This window comes from Dryobates pubescens, chromosome 5 (genome assembly GCF_014839835.1).
Source record: "Dryobates pubescens isolate bDryPub1 chromosome 5, bDryPub1.pri, whole genome shotgun sequence".
Classification (NCBI taxonomy): domain Eukaryota; kingdom Metazoa; phylum Chordata; class Aves; order Piciformes; family Picidae; genus Dryobates; species Dryobates pubescens.
Window position 1 is genome coordinate 35,285,353 of NC_071616.1, and position 19,042 is coordinate 35,304,394.

Genomic DNA, 19,042 nt, shown 5'->3' on the forward strand with positions numbered 1-19,042 from the left:
GCACACCGAAACCAGGTGAAGGAAGAACGCTTAGACAAGACCATACCTGCTTCAGTGGCACTCAAGATATGGGAGTGGCCACAGAGAGCAAAAATAGGAACAAAGTCTCACGCCCAGCCTGTGTGCATTACCCCATAGCCTGTTTGTTCCCCTCACTACAAAAAGCCCTCTGATCCAAAAATGACACAGAGATGAGGAATATCAGACACATACTGCTGCCTAGAAACAGGCTGAAACCAGGCCATGAAGCTCTCCCAAGTCTTCTTGAGGGAAGGAAAATTACTGTCTTTCACAGAAGCTAATGTATTTTTGTTACATGACTCCATGTTCCTATTGAATGAGCAATGAAACCCACAACAGAGGCTCCAAGATGTGACTATAATACTGAAAAATAACTGTCAGTAGTAGCAAATGAGAAAGGAAAGGCTGAGACCATCTCCTCAAATTCATCTGCTTAAACCTGTTAACTTTCCAGTGTGTTAACCGAGATCTGTGCTACTTCAGGTTGCACTCCAGGAAACACCACAGCCCTTCCCTCTCAATTACACTGGAGAAATCAAAGGTCATCCTCTTACATCTCTTCAATATGTCATTAAACACGTTAAACTGTTTCCTCTCTACAGATTAACACTCCTGCAACATGGAAACCTCTGGATGCCTTCCTCTTCCCACTCCCTCACCAAAACATAGACAAGTTGTTTAACAGTGCACAAATACAGATGCTTTGTGGTTGGCAGAGCATCTTTCCTCTGGTGTTGTCGTGATGTAACCCAAACTAAGGTTGGTAATAGCTACCCCCGAGCTAAATACAGTGTTTAGTTTACCTGGCTTCTGAATAAAGTATGTCCTTTCAAACTCTCAGAAAACACTCAAATTTATACCCAAACATACCATGATTTTTAAACACAGCCGCAGGCAGAGTTAACGGACTGGCAACTCAGCAAAGCCGCCAGGCATACGCCTACCTTTAAGCCCCAATTTAAATCCTATTGACTTAAGTTCTGCCAGGAGCTTGTCAACAGCGTTTCCTTTCAGGCCCTTCATTACTTTAAGGAGTAGAGCCAAGATTCACCTCTCCCAGCTCGATCCCACGCTGGAAAGGGCATTACAGTAATTAAGTCTGACCTCCCAAAAAGCCTCCTGGGTTTCACCCAGGAGGTCTCCTGTCAGACTTGCAACGGGTTACTTTAGCTTTCCCACTGCCCATCACGACACAGCCCAAAGCCTGCGTGTCCTGAGGCCACGCCCAGAGTCTCAAAGGAACTGCTTCACTCTACCAGCTCCCTCAATTCAGAGCAGCGAGGGCAGGCGAGGAGCTCCCCGGCTGCCGCATCATACCCTGGCCCTCTCCTCGGGGACTCCCGAGGGTAGCGGCGCCGCGGGTAACGAGGTGGCACCAGCCTGCGCACTCGGCGGCGCTGTCCCCTTGGCGTCAACGAAAGCGTTTACAGACCCACCGGGTGCCTTCCGGAAGCCAGGGCAGCCTCACACATTCGGCTTCCCCGCGCACCTCCTACAGGGCCGCAGCCATGGCCCAGGCGGTGCACTCATAGCTGCGCTGCTCAGCCAGCCGACCAAGCGCCTATCCTAACCGGACCAGAGCTACCGCGCTTCCCTGAAGGCGCTTTAGCTCGCCTCAGCCTCATCCCCCGTCCCGTCAGTCCGCTCCGACGTCCCCCATTGGCTGCCGTCTCAGCTACCGCCCGGCTCCTCCCTCCTGCCATTGGAGGGATGCCGCTGTTCGCTCGTGCCCCTCCTTCCACTTCGCTCCATGATTGGTTAGCTCATCTTCCTCCTTCGTTCCCGGTTCCATCTCTGCCAAATGATTGGATAACTTTTACCTTTTGGCTCCCTCTCCCTCCCTTGTAATTGGGCAAGCGCCTTCCTTCACCTCACTTTCCTCCCATCTGATTGCCATGCGGGGCTCTCATTGGGTGCCGTCTCCTCGATGCCGTTCCCCTTCCCAGCCTCTGCCGCCAGTCTCGCACGCGCTCTGTTGCGTCGTTGCGGAGGCCGTCCCCGCGTGTGACGCCTCCGCCGACGATTGGAGGAAGCAGCGGCTCGCGCTTCCGGTGCGGCGCGGCCGGGCGGGGGCAGGGGAGCGGGCGCAGCGGAGCGGAGACGGTGGGATGGAAGGACCTGAGCGAGCTGCGGCGGCGCTGGGTGCCCAGCCTCGCGCCAATGGCTGCAGTGGCGCGGCCCATGGAGCGCTCCGCAATGGCTACGTGCGCGGGCTTCCTGCGCCCGACACCCAGGTGTGCGCGGCGGGCGCCCTCCGCCGCCCGGGCGGGGCCGGCACCGGGGCGCGGGATGGGCTGGGGAGGCGGGGGAGCTTGTAGCCACCCCTCACGCCGCGGCTGCGGCGGAAGGTGGGCTACTGGCAGCCATCGAGGTGGCTATTGAGGAGTTCGGCAAAACTTCGGTGGCCAGTGGGGTTCGGATTTTTGCCTCCTGGCCCTCGCCTGAGGGATCTGGGAGGGTAGCGCCTTGGTCACGGGCCTGCTTCGGGGGGCTGCGCCGGGCGGATGATTGTTGGCTAGACTGGTAACTTCAGGTGGAACAACTGGCCCTCAAGTCACTGCTATACCTTTACTGCAAGGCTTTTGTCACCAGCAGAGATTTAAACTTAAACCTTTCATAGAATAAGTCTGTGCTTGAGAAGAAAGGATATTTGCACTGCTCTTTTTTTATTGTTACAGGTGTGATGCACAAGACTGGGGGTTCAGTGGGCATGTGTAGGGACTTACACAGAAGAGTTAAAGGGTTGATGCAGAACTTCACATTTAGCTGTATTAACACCCTGTGATGTGAGTGTATCTGTAATTCAGGCTTCTAGTTTCTCTGAAAGAAAGTAAACCTTTGTGTAAGTGTGTAAGGGACGTCATGGTTCTTGTGAAGGCAATCCCAACGAGATGGAAAAGGTCGTTTCCTTGGGCACCTAAAGCTGCTTGAGAAAACCTACCTCCCACTGTCATCCCTCCTGTTACTCCATGCTTTTATCCCACTGCTGCTCCGTCTGTTTTTCCTGTAGGCTCGTGTAGTCACTAGGTGAAACAGATTGAAGGCTCATGCAGGATAAAACGAAGCTTTTCTTTCTTTTCTTTTTCTTTTCACTCAGGAGGAAAAAAAAAAAACAACAAACAAACCAAAATCAAAAGCAAACAACAAAACTTTAACCCGGGGCACTTGCTGTGTTCCTTTCACTGGGTGGATGCTCACAGTTTTTCCCTGCCAGCTGGAAGGTGACAGCACAGTATTGGGAGTGAACAGTACCTTCATTTGGTGGCACTGTCAGCTTATACTGGTTTAGGGGGCTCTGGCACCTTTAAAATCATAGGTGTAAATATTTGCTCTAAGGCCGAGTGTGGTGATGATGAGGGCCCTTCTGTGAGTGTGGGGTTTGTTATTATTATTTTGCCCCTTTGTGCTTTTTTAAAAGAAGGCCTGACTTAAATTACATTCTTCTGAGCAGAGAAGTGAGGTATGGAAGCCTTTTTTTCTGGGGATTTTGTTCAGCTGTGTATCTGGAAAACATGGGAGGTGCAATATGTCAGTGGATAAACCATCAGTGTCAAACTGAGGAAGCTTAAAAATGTTCCTGCTTTACGAGACATTCTGTTCAGTTAGTAGCTTACACATAGAATCATAGAATCAATAAGGTTGGAAGAGACCTCAAAGATCATCAAGTCCAACCTGTCACCCAAGACCTCATGACTACTAAACCATGGCACCAAGTGCCACATCCAGTCCCCTCTTGAACACCTCCAGGGATGGTGGCTCCACCACCTCCTTGGGCAGCACATTCCAATGGCTAACAACTCTCTCTCTAAAGAACTTTCTTCTCACCTTGAGCCACATGATACTACACTCAAATATGTCTTGGACACCTCAGGTGTTTGAATAACTGTTTCTAAAGGGGAGGAAGACTCGTGGCAGAAGTGGTCATGAGAAATCTTAGCAAAGAATCAAAAGTGTATTGACAATGTCAAAGAATGTAAGAAGAATGTAAGGAAGTTTTACTTTTTTTCATGGCAACTGCTCGCTTGTCCTGCAGAAATGTATAATTAAGAACCTTGCATTCTTTTCTTTTATATGGGTCAGATTGCTACCTTTCAAAATAAGGAACTAAATATCAGAACTTGACTGGAATAAGTGTCTGTTCAGGGGTAGAATAGAATAGAATAGACCAGGTTGGAAGAGACCTTCAAGATCATCATATCCAACCTATCATCCAATACCACCTAATCCAACTAAACCATGCAACCAAGCACCCTGTCAAGTCTCCACATGTATAGATTTCTCAAACAGCATCAGTGATGGGAGGTTAGAGCTGATGTATCACAAACTTGGCTACTTGAGTAGCCCTCTGTCTTTTGAATTTTGGTTGTTGAGCCTTTACACAGGAGAAGGGAAACATTAATGCTTACTGTGTGTTGAATGTATTTGTCTGGGCATGTATGTTATATCATACCAATACAATACTTCAAGTGAAGAGGTCTGTGGAATGCAAAATAGTTAAGTACCAGAAAGGAAGCTGCTTACACAAACTTAGTTTAAAAAAATGTGAAAAATAAGGATGAAGCGGGGGGGGGGGAGGGTGGTGGAAATGGTGCTTTTGCAAAAAAGCTTATGACAGGGTGCTTGAAGAGACCTGACAACATCTAAATAAAATGAATATATTGATGGGAAGAGGAAGGAAAGCCATTGGTATAAAGATCTGTTTCAGTTGCTGACAGTTTATCTGGAAAAGCCTGGAGCTTGTGAGAGGAGAGCTTAGATGAAAAGTAGTACATCACTGTGCCCTCCTGTAGGGCTTGATTATGCAGGAAAGCTTTCCCCATTTTATTGATGTGAAAAAAGGAGTCTGCCTTTATTTAGGGCATCTCTGTAGTGGTTGTCTGAGTAAGTTTTGGGGTCTTCTGGTTGGTTTGGTTTTGTTGTCCTTTCTTTAACCCTCACCAAAAAAACCACAGATTCAAGGCGTTATTATCCTTAGGATGCACATTTCAGTCTTTCCTTACAACTTCCTGCACAGAGATAGACAGGTATTTAACATAGTGGGGGCTTTTTACCTTTACTCTAGCATGAGCAAAAGAGGGTGACATTGTTCACCTTAATTTTTAAACACATTATATTAGTCTTCTGTTGGGATCTGAGCTGGTAATCCTTCCTCTTGGGAAGAGGAGAGAGAAAATTGCTGCCTACTAGGACCGTACGGTGACTGACTTTGGCTACCTTGGAGATCAAATGATTACTTTCCTAGCAACCAGTAATATTAAAGTTAGAGTTTCCCTGATGTTTCTAGAAGATCTTCAAATGCCATACCCTAGCAATCTCCAGATATCTTGCTGCATTCATGCTTTGGTAAACATGATCTCGCACTACTTCCTCAGGAAGACAAGGAGTAGCTTGGCTGCATAGAGTGGGAGGACTGTGGGATTTGCATGCCTTTAAAACTGTTACAAGTCTTGAATTCTCTCTCCACAGCTATTAAAATGGGCAGCATAGATACTGTTTTTTTCTGAAAGCTTTGGTATGTGCATGTTAAAGAAACAGCTTGTGTAGTCCTGCAATTTGTATTTGGGGTTTTGTGTTTTAGAGAATAATCATACTGCTTATAGCCTCATATCATAAGATGCTTCAGGATACAGGGGAACAATGTCTTCATTTCATAGATGCTGTTGTTGCTGGAGTTCAGGTTAGTGTAACCTCTTAGGGAGAGCACACCTAAGAAGAGGAGAGAAAGAAATACTGCAAGTTTTTCTTGTTCCAGTGAACTAGTGATAGCAGTGATGCGAATGACCCCTGCTTTCATATGGTTAGGTTAAGATAAAGATGCTAAATAACTGCCCTGTCCACTAGTGTAAAAAGGAATTTTAGTACAGAATTGTGTGGGCTTGCTTTTACATCTGTGTAAAATGAAAATTCAAATATTTCTGCTAAAAAAGAAAAAAAAATTGATCCTGAAGAACTGAATCTCATGAATGTACTCAGGAAGAAGTGATCATTGCCCCTCACTCAGCATTGGTGAGACTGCAGCTTGAGTACCGTGTCCAGTACTGAGCTCCCCAGAAAGTTGCTGATAGAGCCATGTGAATGTCTGAATCCAGTGGAGGGCTCCCAAGAAGCAGAGGAGGCTGGAATGCATCACTCTGATGTGTTCTGCTTAGAGCAATGCAGTCCTTTCTAGCTGTAGCTAGATGCTGCTGCTCGGTAACTGTTGCAGTGCTGGTTTATGTGATTAGTTTCCCCAAGAGCTTGGCCAAACACAGGCATTACCTACCTGTGGCTGAGTCAGAATGCCATCTTTTTACTGCCTTTTGTAAACAGCTGTGTGGTGCACTCTTGATTTTTCTCTTGCAGTAGTTTCTTGCTAAGATGGTGCTCTTCTGTGTGCACACAGTCTTGGACAGTACAGGAAGGAGTAGGTGAATATCTGTTTGTTTTGAGCCATGCATTTAGCTTAGGTGAGTCCTGGGCTTTCTTTGTCCTCTCCATTTAGATACACAAGTACATGCTAGTTCAAAGGTCATGGCTCACTGGCTCACTTTATCACATGACTTGTTGAAACCATAAAAGTCTTAATCTTGTCCCCTTCCTTTTTCTACTTTGTTTTTCCTCCCCAGGAAAGGAAATTAATTACTAAGCTGTAGGCACTTTCTTGGTGTCTGTAACTGCTCTTGCAGCTCTTTGGCAGCAAGCTTGGAGCTTGCAGCGTGTATGCCTTCATTGGAAGGCTCGTGTGGGTTCATAAGGCTTTCTTGGAAAAACAAATAGGCTCATATCTAAAATGTGGCTACAAATGTCTCTTGTATAGGTATATTTATAGTCATAGTACTCCTCCTGAAAAGTCTGTGGGATTGCATTCTGAGTACTTCTTTAGTTCAGCTGAGATAACATAGAAGCTTCTCAGCTTGTATGGTAGCTGATGTAGGAGTTTAAGGACGTATAAGCATGCCGGTAGGAGAACACTGGGAGAGTAAATTGATTGGAGTGCTATTGAATCAATACCAGTATTCCCAAAAGGGTGTTTCTCAGTGAAATAATAGGGTTTAATCATAAGGAATAACTTACTTAGTTTTAGCATTTATTATAATCGGAGGCACCTCAAAGAAGCTGGAAGAAAATGAGTGTGTGTTTATTCTGATTGAAATGGTCGATAGGTTTGGGTTTGTTGAGTTTGTTTGGGTTTATTATTCTTTTTTTCAGTAGGTATTTTTTTGGTATTAGTTAAACTTAGATCCATACCCTTAGGATGTAGCCTTTAATTTCTTCCAGATGAATTTCATGTTACTTATCATAGTGTCAGTCAGGGTTGGAAGGGACCACAAAGATCATCTAGTTCCAACCCCCCTGCCATGGGCAGGGACATCCTACACTAGATCAGGCTGGCCAGAGCCTCATCCAGCCTGGCCTTAAACACCTCCAGGGATGGGGCCCCAACCACCTCCCTGGACAACCCATTCCAGGGCTTCACCACTCTCATGGTGAAGAACTTCCTGCTCACATCCAGCCTGAATCTCCCCACCTCCAGCTTCATTCCATTGCCCCTAGTCCTATCACTACCTGACATCCTGAAAAGTCCCTCCCCAGCCTTCTTGTAGGGCCCCTTCAGATACTGGAACTGGCCACAATTAGGTCACCTTGGAGCTTTCTCTTCTCCAGACTGAACAGCCCCAACTCCTTCAGTTTGTCCTCATAGGAGAGGTGCTCCAGCCCTCTGATCATCCTCCTGGACCTGTGATCTCTGTTTATTAGCTGCTAGGTAGCTTGTGAAGTAGTCACTGTCAGTTTTCTGTGCTTATCCAGCAACTGGCTACTAATAGCCAGCTATAGGCAGCAGGTACATTGTGTGTTTGCTCCTGAGTAGCTGCTGTTCACAGCATAGTTTGTCAGCGTGGGGACACAAAATTCAATTTTAATCTTATCAAGCTGTGGCACTAGTAATTGCAGCTTTAGTGCACAATCTTTCTCAGATCTGGATGCAATAAAATTCTATGGTTGCATGAATTGGAACCATAGTATTGCAGGGTTTTCTCATGGGTTTTTCTCTGCAGTATTGGCTTACCAAGTCGCTTGATTGTCATGGTGGTGCTGCCCCTCTTCTCTCCCCAAAAGCTGCTGGTTCTTGTTTGCTGAGATGTATTGAATGAGTTTGTAGAGTGGTGATGCAAAGATTATTAAGGTCTAATAAACAACCTTCTGCAAGCTATTATATTTCCAACCTGAATCATTTCAGTGTTGGAGGGGTGCTGTGCTGAAAATGATTAGCTTTAGTTGTGCAAGCCAAACGAGAGTGAGTGGGGCGGAGGGAGTTCCTTTGGCTGGCAGTGTTCCTGAAGAAACAATGTATGAACCTATGGCCTGTATTAAAGCTTCAAACTGCCATCATTAAAGCTTCAAACTGCCATCATCTGCCATCATCATGTGGTAAGCAAGTGTTCCTACACCTGTTCCAAAGCATGGTCATTTTCTAGTTTAAGCCACCACTGTACACTGTGTTTTTAAAGATTAACTTCAATATTAAACCTGGCCTCAAAGCACTGCAGGTTAGTTCCTTGCATTTGGGGCAAGGGTTGCTGCTAAAAGACAAGTTCTTATCTATGACTTTGCTGTTTTGTTTCCACACTTGCACCAGTTCTAAAGTTTCTGCAACTATAGTGGCCAAACTGAGGATGTGCTCTGGTTAAAACTTTGTTCTGGATGTCCCTGTTGGCAAGAGGGAAGAAGTACAGATCAGTAGCAGAAGGAAGGTGCTGGTGCAATTTATACTATACAATGACTGCATTGCTGTAGCATAGTTGTGTCCTAAGAGCAGAATTTTGCTTCTAAAAATTACTTTCAAAATCTTAATGCCAGACTTCCAACTGAGGCTTTCTGCAGCACCTGAGATAATCAGGTATTGCTTTTCAAGTAATGCAGCATCTGATGAAGCCAAGTGTCTGTGTCTTTATTGATTCATCTAGTTGATACAGAGGTTAGTACAACTCTGTCTCCCTTCCCCATACAATAGTATAAATGTCATAGGTAAACAACTGGTTTTATTCTGTCTGCTGGCCCCCACTCATTAATTATCTGCTGTTGTCCTTTTTTGATGCATTTGGGTTCAGCCTTTTTGCTGGGTGCTGATGTTTCTTTGATTAGAGTGTATTTTTTTTAATACATTTCTTATTATATCTGACTATAACATGCAATTTGAGTACAGTCCAGAGAAATCTGGGCAATGTCCTAGAAGCATCCTTTTTTTTAGCCCTCTTTTCAGTGTGATGTTATTAATAAAGGCAGTTATTGAAAGTTATTACCTTGGTTTCCTTCTTGTGCACATCTGGCATATTTGGATACCAGAAAGGTATCCAATCTTAATCCATTTAGAGGCTGTAATTTTCCTAGGACTAGGGGTACTAGCAAAAATAAATTTGTTCTGCAAGGAGTTGGACTTGGCTACAGGTAAAGGATTTATGTCTTGGAGAATGTTTTTTCACACATCATATTATGTGGTAGCTGTTCTATAACTTTTAGGAATACAGGTAGCAATTTGCATCTACTAGCTGAGTTTCTGTGCTTTGATACATTGACTTTTGAGATTTGATCCTTTAACTTTGTTCTCTGAACAGGTGGTCTAGTTAAAACCATGATGTTGTTTTTTTTCCCTAGAGTTATGTTGAGTGAGCCCTGTCAAGTTTTTCTGTAGTAGTCACCAACGTTACGTATTACAGTAGTCATACTTCAGGTGGGCTTGCACATGCATTACACATCTAGGCAATCTCTTTGTCTCCAGGAGAGGGTATGCAAGTAGCAAGATGGCTTTCAGGGTGGGTTTTATGCAGAAAGCCTTGCTTTGTTCTGCGTGCTGACGTACACGTAATGTTGGGACTGCGTATACAATGACTTTTTTGTCTGTGGTATCATGTCCACTCATGGATGAGCACAGTGTTTACGTCAGCATCTTTAGGCTAAGGGCTATGGAGACACATAGATTATGTTTGTTTTGTTACAGGAATACACAGTTCCAAAGTTGAGTCTCACTCTGATATTTTCCACTTGCTTTCCAAGTCTCATAATTCCGGAAAGACATTGTTTAGATGAATGAAACTTCATTTCCATTTTGGTTGGATGCCTGGGAAGCGTCAGTGTTCTGTTATTTGTGCTTACCTAGCTCTTGGTGAAGGGGGAGGGCAGACTTCATCTCGGTTGGCCTGGACATAAGCAATGTTCTCTATGTAGCTTCACAAGCTAAAGAATTTTGAGACCTTAGAGTAAACTGTACTAAGTTGGTAAACATGACTTTGGTTGTATCAACAACTTAGCAACCTCATGTATGGAAATTGACTATCAACAATGGCTGAACCTAGCTGAAAGTACGCTGAACTGGGTAGAGGGATGAAGACCTTACAGCTGGTCAGAGGGCCAGGGACTATGCTGAAATGCCTACCTGTCATTTCTTTAATGAATATCTCACAAATGCCTCTCTTAATTTTTAGATGAATCATATTGTGCACAATGGAGGGCTATACAAAAGGCCTTTCAATGAAGCTTTTGAAGAAACGCCGATGCTGGTTGCTGTGCTGACCTACGTAGGCTACGGTGTGCTCACTCTCTTTGGGTATCTGCGAGATTTCATGCGGCAGTGGAAGATTGAGAAGTGTCAAAATGCAACAGAAAGAGAAGAACAAAAGGTAACCATTGGGAAAGAGTGGCCAGTGGGAAATGATGGGGCTGAGGCTGTAAATGAAGCATTTCTTTTGTGAGCGATGTTATTGAAAGTTTCCTGCTGTTTTCCTTGTCTTCTGAATGCCCCAAATATTTTGATAGCGCTGCTGTTTCATTAAACAAAATGTTTCTTTAGTTGTGGTGTTGTTTTGGTGGAGCAGTTCCTTCATCTAGTTCACTGCAAAACTGCATCAACAGTTACATCAACACGATGCCCTAGCTGCATAAACAAGGGTTTGGGGAAGATAGACCACTTACGCCAGCTGCTAAAGAAATGCTTATCAAAAGATCCGGTTTAGGTTTGAGAGCAGTTGGAGGCTTTCTCATGCTGCTCTAGTGGCTGTGTTTTTATTTGGAAGCATGCCATTAATTCTCTTTAGCCTAAACACTTGTTAAGAAAACCCTTGTGGATGAGAACCAGAGCACAAACTGAGCATCCAGAACAGTAGCAGGTTAGCAGGTGACTGGTTTGAGATAATGACTCTTGACTCACTGGCAGCAATTAGTAACAGTAAATTTGTAGTAAGACATACTCACCAAAGCATCTGTTACTAGGTGAAAAGTCTTGCCTGCTTCAGCAGTTAGTCTGGAATAGATAATCCTAATTTTGAATAATTGTAAAATATTTTGAGGCCTTTATTCCCCGCAGGAATTGGTTACTCTTAAGAAAGCTGAAGTTTGAAATTGCAGTTCACAAGCTATTTCCTGATGACTCCTAATGTGAGCCCTGTTAGCACAGTGTGAATACTAGTGAGCTTTGCTCCAAAGGTAAAGTCAGTTGTCCTACTTTTTCTGATCAGGCTTCTATGTTTCTCAACAGCTTTGGGGAGCCTGTTTGGTTTATCAAATGCTAAGCAGAGTTGTTTTCCACTTACTGGTTTCTGGTTCCCTGTTAAGCCACACAAACAGTTGGTTAGCAGAAAATAGTGTGGTGGGAAGGATGTTGCACTGAGGCAAACAAATAATCAGTGGTGAGAAGGAAAAATAGGAAAGTTTATTTGGAGGATTTTTTTGAGTAAAGTGCATGTCATGTGGTGGTAGATTAGGTAAGATGTAGTAAACTAACCAGTACCATAAATTACTTCACAAGGGCTTCTTTCAACATTGTGAGGTAGAGTTAGGCTGGCTCATAATAAGGTGCTTAATTCCAGAATAGAAACATTCTCATAGCAATTTGATGAGTAATAGGTATTTAATATTTGTTCAAAGTATAGGAGTTTAAATGTGCACTATTTCCAAAACTGACTTCTGGAATCTGGAAGTAAAAAAATTGGATTCCTTTTAACAGTTGCAATATCTGAATAAGGATTGGTGGCTAAATCTCAATTCAAACCCCAAAGTGTTCATTAATGTTGTTTAAGCTCCTCTGGTTTATGTCACCTGAGACTGCGACACCCTTGTATTTTTCTGTGTATAAATTAGAAGTGGATGCAGAAAGGAATATCCAAACAGTTGTAAAAATCTACCAAGACATTAGAATGAAGGTTTAAGTATTGGTCTATACTCATGGTACTTGAAGATTAGAAAGGGACAACTGAAGTGTTGGTGCAATTATTCTATACTGTGGTTATTTTCTGTTGCACAATTGTTGTGAAATGCTTATTCTGTTACTTAAATGTAAGGTGCAAGACTGCTTACATTAGTCCTTTTCTCTGGGAGCAGTCATGACTCTTACATGAGAGCGTACAAATGGAGGACCTCAGGCAGCAGGCCTAGTTTGGTGATACTCTATTGGTTAAGATCATCGCACAGGACGCTGGAGTACAGACTTTGTTAGCAGCTAATTATCCTAGTTCTGAGAGAAATTTAGCTTTGACCTTTTTTTCTAGGTTAATTCAGTACTGCATCTTTCCCTGAAAGACATTTGCTTAACAAGTGTACCTCCCAGACAGATGAATTTAATACCTTTTGAGTTTATATGTTGGTCAAGGCTTGCAGGAAAGAGATGGCACGTGTTCTGTGTTTGTTTGGTATATAGGATGTCTGTGGATGGAGCTAGTAAGAAGTGCCAGTGAATACTGCGTAAGAATGGAGAATAGGAAATCCTGTTTTAAATGGTGTTGAAGAAATCTCAGCCTAGTGGACTTCCCCTAATCAATCACGTTTCTAGTGCTTTGGCTGGAATAGCTGGGTTTGGTGTTGGACAAACAGAAAAGTGATCATGTGAGGTCTAGAACATACAGTACTTATCCTCACACTTTGCTGCTTTAAGCTTTGTTTGCCTGCAAATGAATTGATGAGAGCATGTTGCAGCACATCTAGTGTGGGAGCCAGGTTTTATTTCGGTGCTGGGGGAGTGAGGTGCTCAATGACTTGTTTGGAAACAATTTCTCCTGATTTTCAGATATTTGAATCTCTCTCAGTGCTGGCTGACAGCCCAATCGTCTTAGGGTGGGAGAATGCAGATACTAGTACACAGAAAAGGCTCAGAACTCACACTGTCTTGTTAATACATACTAACTGGAGGAGCCCTGTGGTAGACTCTGGCAGATTTGTGACCTGTGTAGAAAGCAGCAGTTTCATTGTTTAAGTTCTAAAGAGCTGACTGGATGATTATGATCTTACTTAGATCTCAAGCATCAAACAAAAGGAGTTAGGTTTAGCTTTTTGAAATCGTAATTGCCTAGGTGAAAAATCTCCAAAGCAAAGACAGTAGGAGTAGCTGTGTAGCTGGGCAGTGTGACAACCTGCCTTGTGAGCAAGACAAAATTACATACAGTGAGAAAAGGTTTCATAATGGTCTGAATAAACTTGTCCTGAAAGTTTTTCTCCATAGTATCAAGTGATAGAACAAGAGGAAATGGCCTGAAATTGTGCCAGGGGAGTTTTAGATTGGATTTTAGGAAGCATGGTCAGGCTTTGGAATAGGTCACCTAGGGAGGTGTTCAAGAAACATGTGGACATGGCACTTTGGGACCTGCTTTAATGGCCATGGTGGTGTTAGGTTGATGGTTGGGCTCGATGTTCTTACAGGTCGTCTCCAACCAAAACAGTTCTATGATTCAATGAATTGAAGTATGTGACTTTTCTGTGGTGTGTTTCTGAATGTGATCACAGTTAAAAGCATAATGTAAACTTAGGTCCAAAATGTAGTTATGAAAAACTAAGGCCAGAAAAATCCACCTTTGCTTTTTGTGTGTTATTGAGGGCAGTTTATTTCAGTAGAGCAAATCCTCTCCTCAGTTTGTCTCTTAATGTTGTAGTCCTAGTCTGTGCATCAAAACTGGAACCCAAAAGTGACCAAACTAGGTTAAAGAGCAGACTTCCCAATGGGTCTTTATTGGAACTGCCTCTTGACAGTGGGCGAATTCCTTGGAATTTATTACAGCCTTGCACTGAAGTTAATGATTCCAGGAAAACTTCAATATCCACTCATGGTTGGAACACAAAAGGGTGAAAATGAACAGACTTTACTAGTACTGATTTCCAGGAAATAGTCTGATGGGTCTTGGCTTTGTTTAAAATATACCTAGCTAGGCTTTTCCTGGAAACCAGGGTTGTGTGACACATCCTCTCCAAAGCATTATTAGTCTGGTTTAGACATGGGCAAGCGGCAGGATTAAGAGTTCTCAGTTACCCTGGCACCAGTTTGTGGATCCCAATTTCAATGTAATGTCTGGTCATACAATGTAGTTAAATCTGAAAAATGCTTGTGGGATTTTCTTGGCTAGATGAAAATCACTTTTACCTTTCTTTAGGTCTGATTTGCCTTGTTGATTACCTTGTATATTTTGTATGCAGGAACAACTCTGCAAATGGGGCTGGTAACAAGATCTGTTAGCATACCTCTTCATACTCAGTAGCTTGCCCAGTTGGAATATGTTGCTAATATCTGGGGTTTTCAAGCACTTGTTCACAGGAATCCAGCAGTAGTATTATCTCAGGGGCAGTAATCTGTTGTTTTAGCATCTGTATAGCTCGTCGGAGGCCTTCTAATTGTATAAAGGCTACCTACACTTATTGCTCCATTTTTCTCTTGACTCACTAGCAGTGAGATGGAACTAGTTGTTCTGCTTCCTTTTAGAAGCCTGAATTTTGTTGCAATTGTCTATCTGGTTTCCATTCAGCGTCATTTTTGTGTTATCGGGGAATGCCTTATGTGAATTGCAGATAAGCCTGGCTGGTGCTTATGGCACCATTTGTTGGCTTAGGTGCAATGCTATGAAAACTTGGCTTTAAAAGCAGCATAAGTACTGCATTTGCATATCCTTGTGCCCCAGGCTAATGCTTACAAAGCTGTCATTATGACCTTCACTTGTAGTATTAATTTGCAATATGATGAAACCTTGGATTCTCAAAGCACATGTACCAAGGTGCTGCACCCCAAGGGAGGATTTTATTCTTTCCTGATTTTGCTCTCTCCTGAAATTGCTGTGCCTTTCAAGCTTCTAGGATACCACTGATACTTAGATTTCTTCATCATAGAATCACAGAACATTAAGGGTTAAAAGGGACCTCCAGAGATGATTGAGTCCAACCCCCTGCCAAAGCAGCATCACCTAAAGTGGTCTGCACAGGAATGCATCCAGATGGGTCTTGAAAGTCTCAAGAGGAGACTCCACAGCCTCTGTGGGCAGCCTGTTCTAGTGCTCCATCACTCTCACTGTAAAGAAGTTTCTCTTCATATTGAGGTGAAATCTTGTATGTTCAAGTTTGTATCCGTTGTTCCTTGTCTTGTTACTGTGCACCGCTGAAAAGAGCTTGGCCCCATCCACTGGACACCTGCCCCTCAGATATTTATAGTCATTGATGAGATCTCCTCTCAATCTTATCAAGACAAAACATCCCCAGGTCTCTCAGTCTCTCTTCACACAGGAGATGCTCAAGTCCCCTAATCATCCTTGTGGCAATCCAGCAAATCCCTGTCTCTCTTGAACTGGGGAGCCCAAAATTGGACACAATATTCCAGGTGTGGTCTCACCAGGGCAGAGTAGAGGGGGAGAAGATATCACCTCACTGACAGAGGATATGTTCTGGGCTAAAATCCACAGGAATTGAGCTGTGTAGGATTTTCTAGCCCCATGTTCAAATGAATTCAGATAAAAGAACATTCTGCTTGGCCTCCTGCATTGGAAAGAGCATAACCTTTGCGTAACCTTACTCTGAACGTTGCTCAAAGAATCAACTCTCTCAGAATATTTTTCCTCCAAATAAGGCTGTTCCATCTCAGGCTGATATTCTTAGAGTCTCTTACAGCTAAAAAGAGTGTTGGACCTTAAATAGGATGAGAACTTGATGAAAAAAATAATAATACCCTCTGAAGGTCATTTAAAGGTGACAGTGATTGCTTCCAGTAGTAGGATGCTATTGCGGCACAGCCCTGTGGCTGTACGTGCCAAAATTTTGAAGTAGTATGGATTTTGATAAATTTCTTTCCCCCCTTCCTTCCCAAATGATTTTGGTTTTTTTAAACTTTGAAGTGGAAAAAAAAAAACCCCACACCAAAATTTCATTTCCATGAGAAGTGGTCTTTTTGCTATCATCTCTCCTCTCCATCTGAAGTACCACACTGCAGACAGATTTAGGGAGAAAACAAACTCAAACCCAACCTCCAAACCAACCAGGCAGACCATCATGTCCTGTATAGCCACTCCAGAAGTGGTCTTCCAAACTTCAAAAGGCAGTACCAGTTTATAAATTCACATTGACCCTACCATTTCTCTTTCTCATGTTCTCAAATGCATGGGTCATGAGAACCTCTTGGTGGGGTTAGGATTACTGAGGAAACAGACAATCTAGTTACAATTTATCCCAAAATAACACTTCCTGCCTGTTGTATTCCGAGGAGGATGGTTTACTAGGGGAGGGGTTCCTTGAATTCTTGTTGATTTTTAAGACATCCTTTTTTCTTATCATAATCCATTAGATTCAGGGCACTTGACAGTTAAATCACTCCAAACTCAATTTTTGCTGTTGGCTTGTAGGATCATACTTTCATTGTGTATCTTGGTGGTGTCAAACTCTTGTGGGTGATTGTCTTTGTCTCACCAGTTGAGCTCGTTACTCTTCCTGCTTTGTCAGCTTGAGTTTCAAAATAAAACATGCTCTATCTGATCAGCAGTCTCAGGTGAGGTTGGACTCTAAGCCCAGGCATACCTGCTTGAGTTGGTATAATGACTCATTTCCAGACTCTGGAAAAAAAACAGCCTTCTTTTCAGTGGTGCCCAGAGACAGCACAAGAGGTAATGGGCACAAACTTGAACATCTAAACATGAGGAAGAACTTCTTTATGTTGAGGGTAGTGGAGCAGTGGAAGAGGCTGCCTAGAGAGGCAGTAGAGTCTCCATCTCTGGCCTCAATTCAAAACCCCCCTGGATGCTGTCCTGTGCAACCTGCTCTGGGTGATCCTACTCCATCAGAGGGGCTGCGCTAGATGATCTCCAGAGGTCCCTTCCAGTCCCTGTCATTCTGTGATTCTCTGCTTCTAGCCAAGAACCTTGGCTGAAATCTCTGTTGTTTCCAAGGTCACATAATGTGTTTGAATTACTGCAGCAAAGCCACATTCTCAAGCGACGATGGCTAAGAGTTGAAAATGCTGAAAAAGATCTCAGTAGGTGATAATGAGCCATAACAAGTCCGTCAGGTATTGATCTTCTAGTGTGTCAGAGATTCTGTTTGATCTCACTTCTCCCACCCCCCTATGAGTGATGTAGCAGTGGGTTTCAGATGCTTTTAGATAATTATTTCAATTTTGTGTCATGAGTCAGGATCCTATTATATTGCTACAAGTACTCTCATGCATATCACCACTTAATAATACAGTACTCTCCATGTGATCTCATATATGAAGGAAGTTCCCAAATGTATTTGTCAATACCTAGATGCTTTATTCTATTGTCAAAGTGACCAGTTGGTTAGTGATTCAGCCTTGAAACCCATTTTGTTCCTGGAACAGTACAAGACACTGAGATCGAAGGAGGATAGAGCTGTGTAGCTACTTCAAGAAACGAATGATTTTCCAGCTGTAGCTTTATACTAACTGAGCTATTACCCCTGTTAAGCTCACTTGATAAAGAGCCTTCAGAGAAGACTTGGCACAATGAAATAATGCAGAACTATCCTGAAGTACAGGAATGTGAAAGAAATAATTGCCCCACCCTACACCTTAGCTCGTGGAAATCATATTCCTTCTTTCTGTCTTTGCTGTCTTTGTGACTCCCTGGAGCAGTGATCACTGGCTAAATCCAGCTTGGTTTTCATCATCAAAATGATGGCTTCTAGTATCTTTGTGCCTTTTGGGCATGTCTAGAGAAAAGGAGGCTGAGGGGAGGCATTGTCACTCTCTACAGCTACCTGAAGATCCTGAAGTGAGGAGGGGGCCAGCCTCTTCTCCTTGATAACAAGAAACAGGACTAGAGGAAATTATTACAAGTCGTGCCAGGGCAAGTTTAGGCTGGATATTAGGAAATGTTTCTTCACTGTAAGGGCTATCAGACATTGGAATGGTTTGCCCAGCGCAGCGGTGGAGTCATCCTCCCTGGAGGTGTTCAAGCAGTGTGTGGACCTGGCAGTTAGGGACATTGTTTCATCTTGGCCTTTCAGTACTGGGTCAAGGGTTGGAGTGGGTGATCTTCAGGGTCTATTCCAACCAGATATATTCTGTGATTATGCACAGGCAGATCAGAGGAAAGCTTAAGTGAACTGTCTGCCTTGAAGTAGTCACTTTCAGGCTCTTTCCTATACGGTTGGTGGTATGCAGCTGCAAAGGGATGGACCTAGAGGTTCTTTTACTCCAAACTTAAAGAAGAAAGTTGCTAAGTCATTAATATAGGAAGGCAAAGAAAAAAGTACTCTTCCTGCAGTCAAGCATTTTAAGTAAAAGCTTGTTAGTGGCCATTTGTTTGAGTTGTTATTAAAAAGCTGGCATAAATGCTCCCAGGTTGGCTTTGGTGGTGCAAACGTGAGGCAGCATAATTTGGTCAGATAATCTGTCTTGCTTATCGTATCACCAGAAATGAAATACCTCTCAACATATTTGCATTTCTCCTGTGAAAAACAGGAAGAAATACTGTGCTGGCTCTTGCCTTTGTCATAAATTCTACTTTTTCCTTTTGCAGATTATTAAAATAGCTTTTTTTTCCTCTTATTTTTTTTTCCCAACAGCAGCCAATGAATTATGCATTACTCTCCTTAGTGAGTGTCAAACTTTCTTGTTATCGAGTAGCAATAAAGAAATCTCAGTATTTTGGAGCATTTTAAATAGGCTGGGAAAAAAAAATATATTCTTGTGTGCTCAACTGTCCTTGCTGTCACAGTCAGTCAGTGTGACATTCCTGTGTGTTATCCATTCAAGACAGTCACTTACTTTTCCTGAAAAACGTTGGAAGGGAAG

General features: G+C 43.3%; 1 protein-coding gene across 1 annotated transcript in view; it reads left to right on the forward strand.

The window, feature by feature from the left end:
* Positions 1 to 2,111: 2,111 nt before the first annotated feature.
* SPTLC2 (serine palmitoyltransferase long chain base subunit 2) overlaps positions 2,112 to 19,042 on the forward strand; it is a 73,779-nt gene continuing 56,848 nt past the window's right edge. The window contains exons 1-2 of the mRNA XM_054161988.1: positions 2,112 to 2,255; positions 10,482 to 10,676. Of these exons, the coding sequence (XP_054017963.1) occupies positions 2,130 to 2,255; positions 10,482 to 10,676 (321 nt within the window). The 5' untranslated portion in view covers positions 2,112 to 2,129. The remainder of the gene's footprint in view (positions 2,256 to 10,481; positions 10,677 to 19,042) is intronic.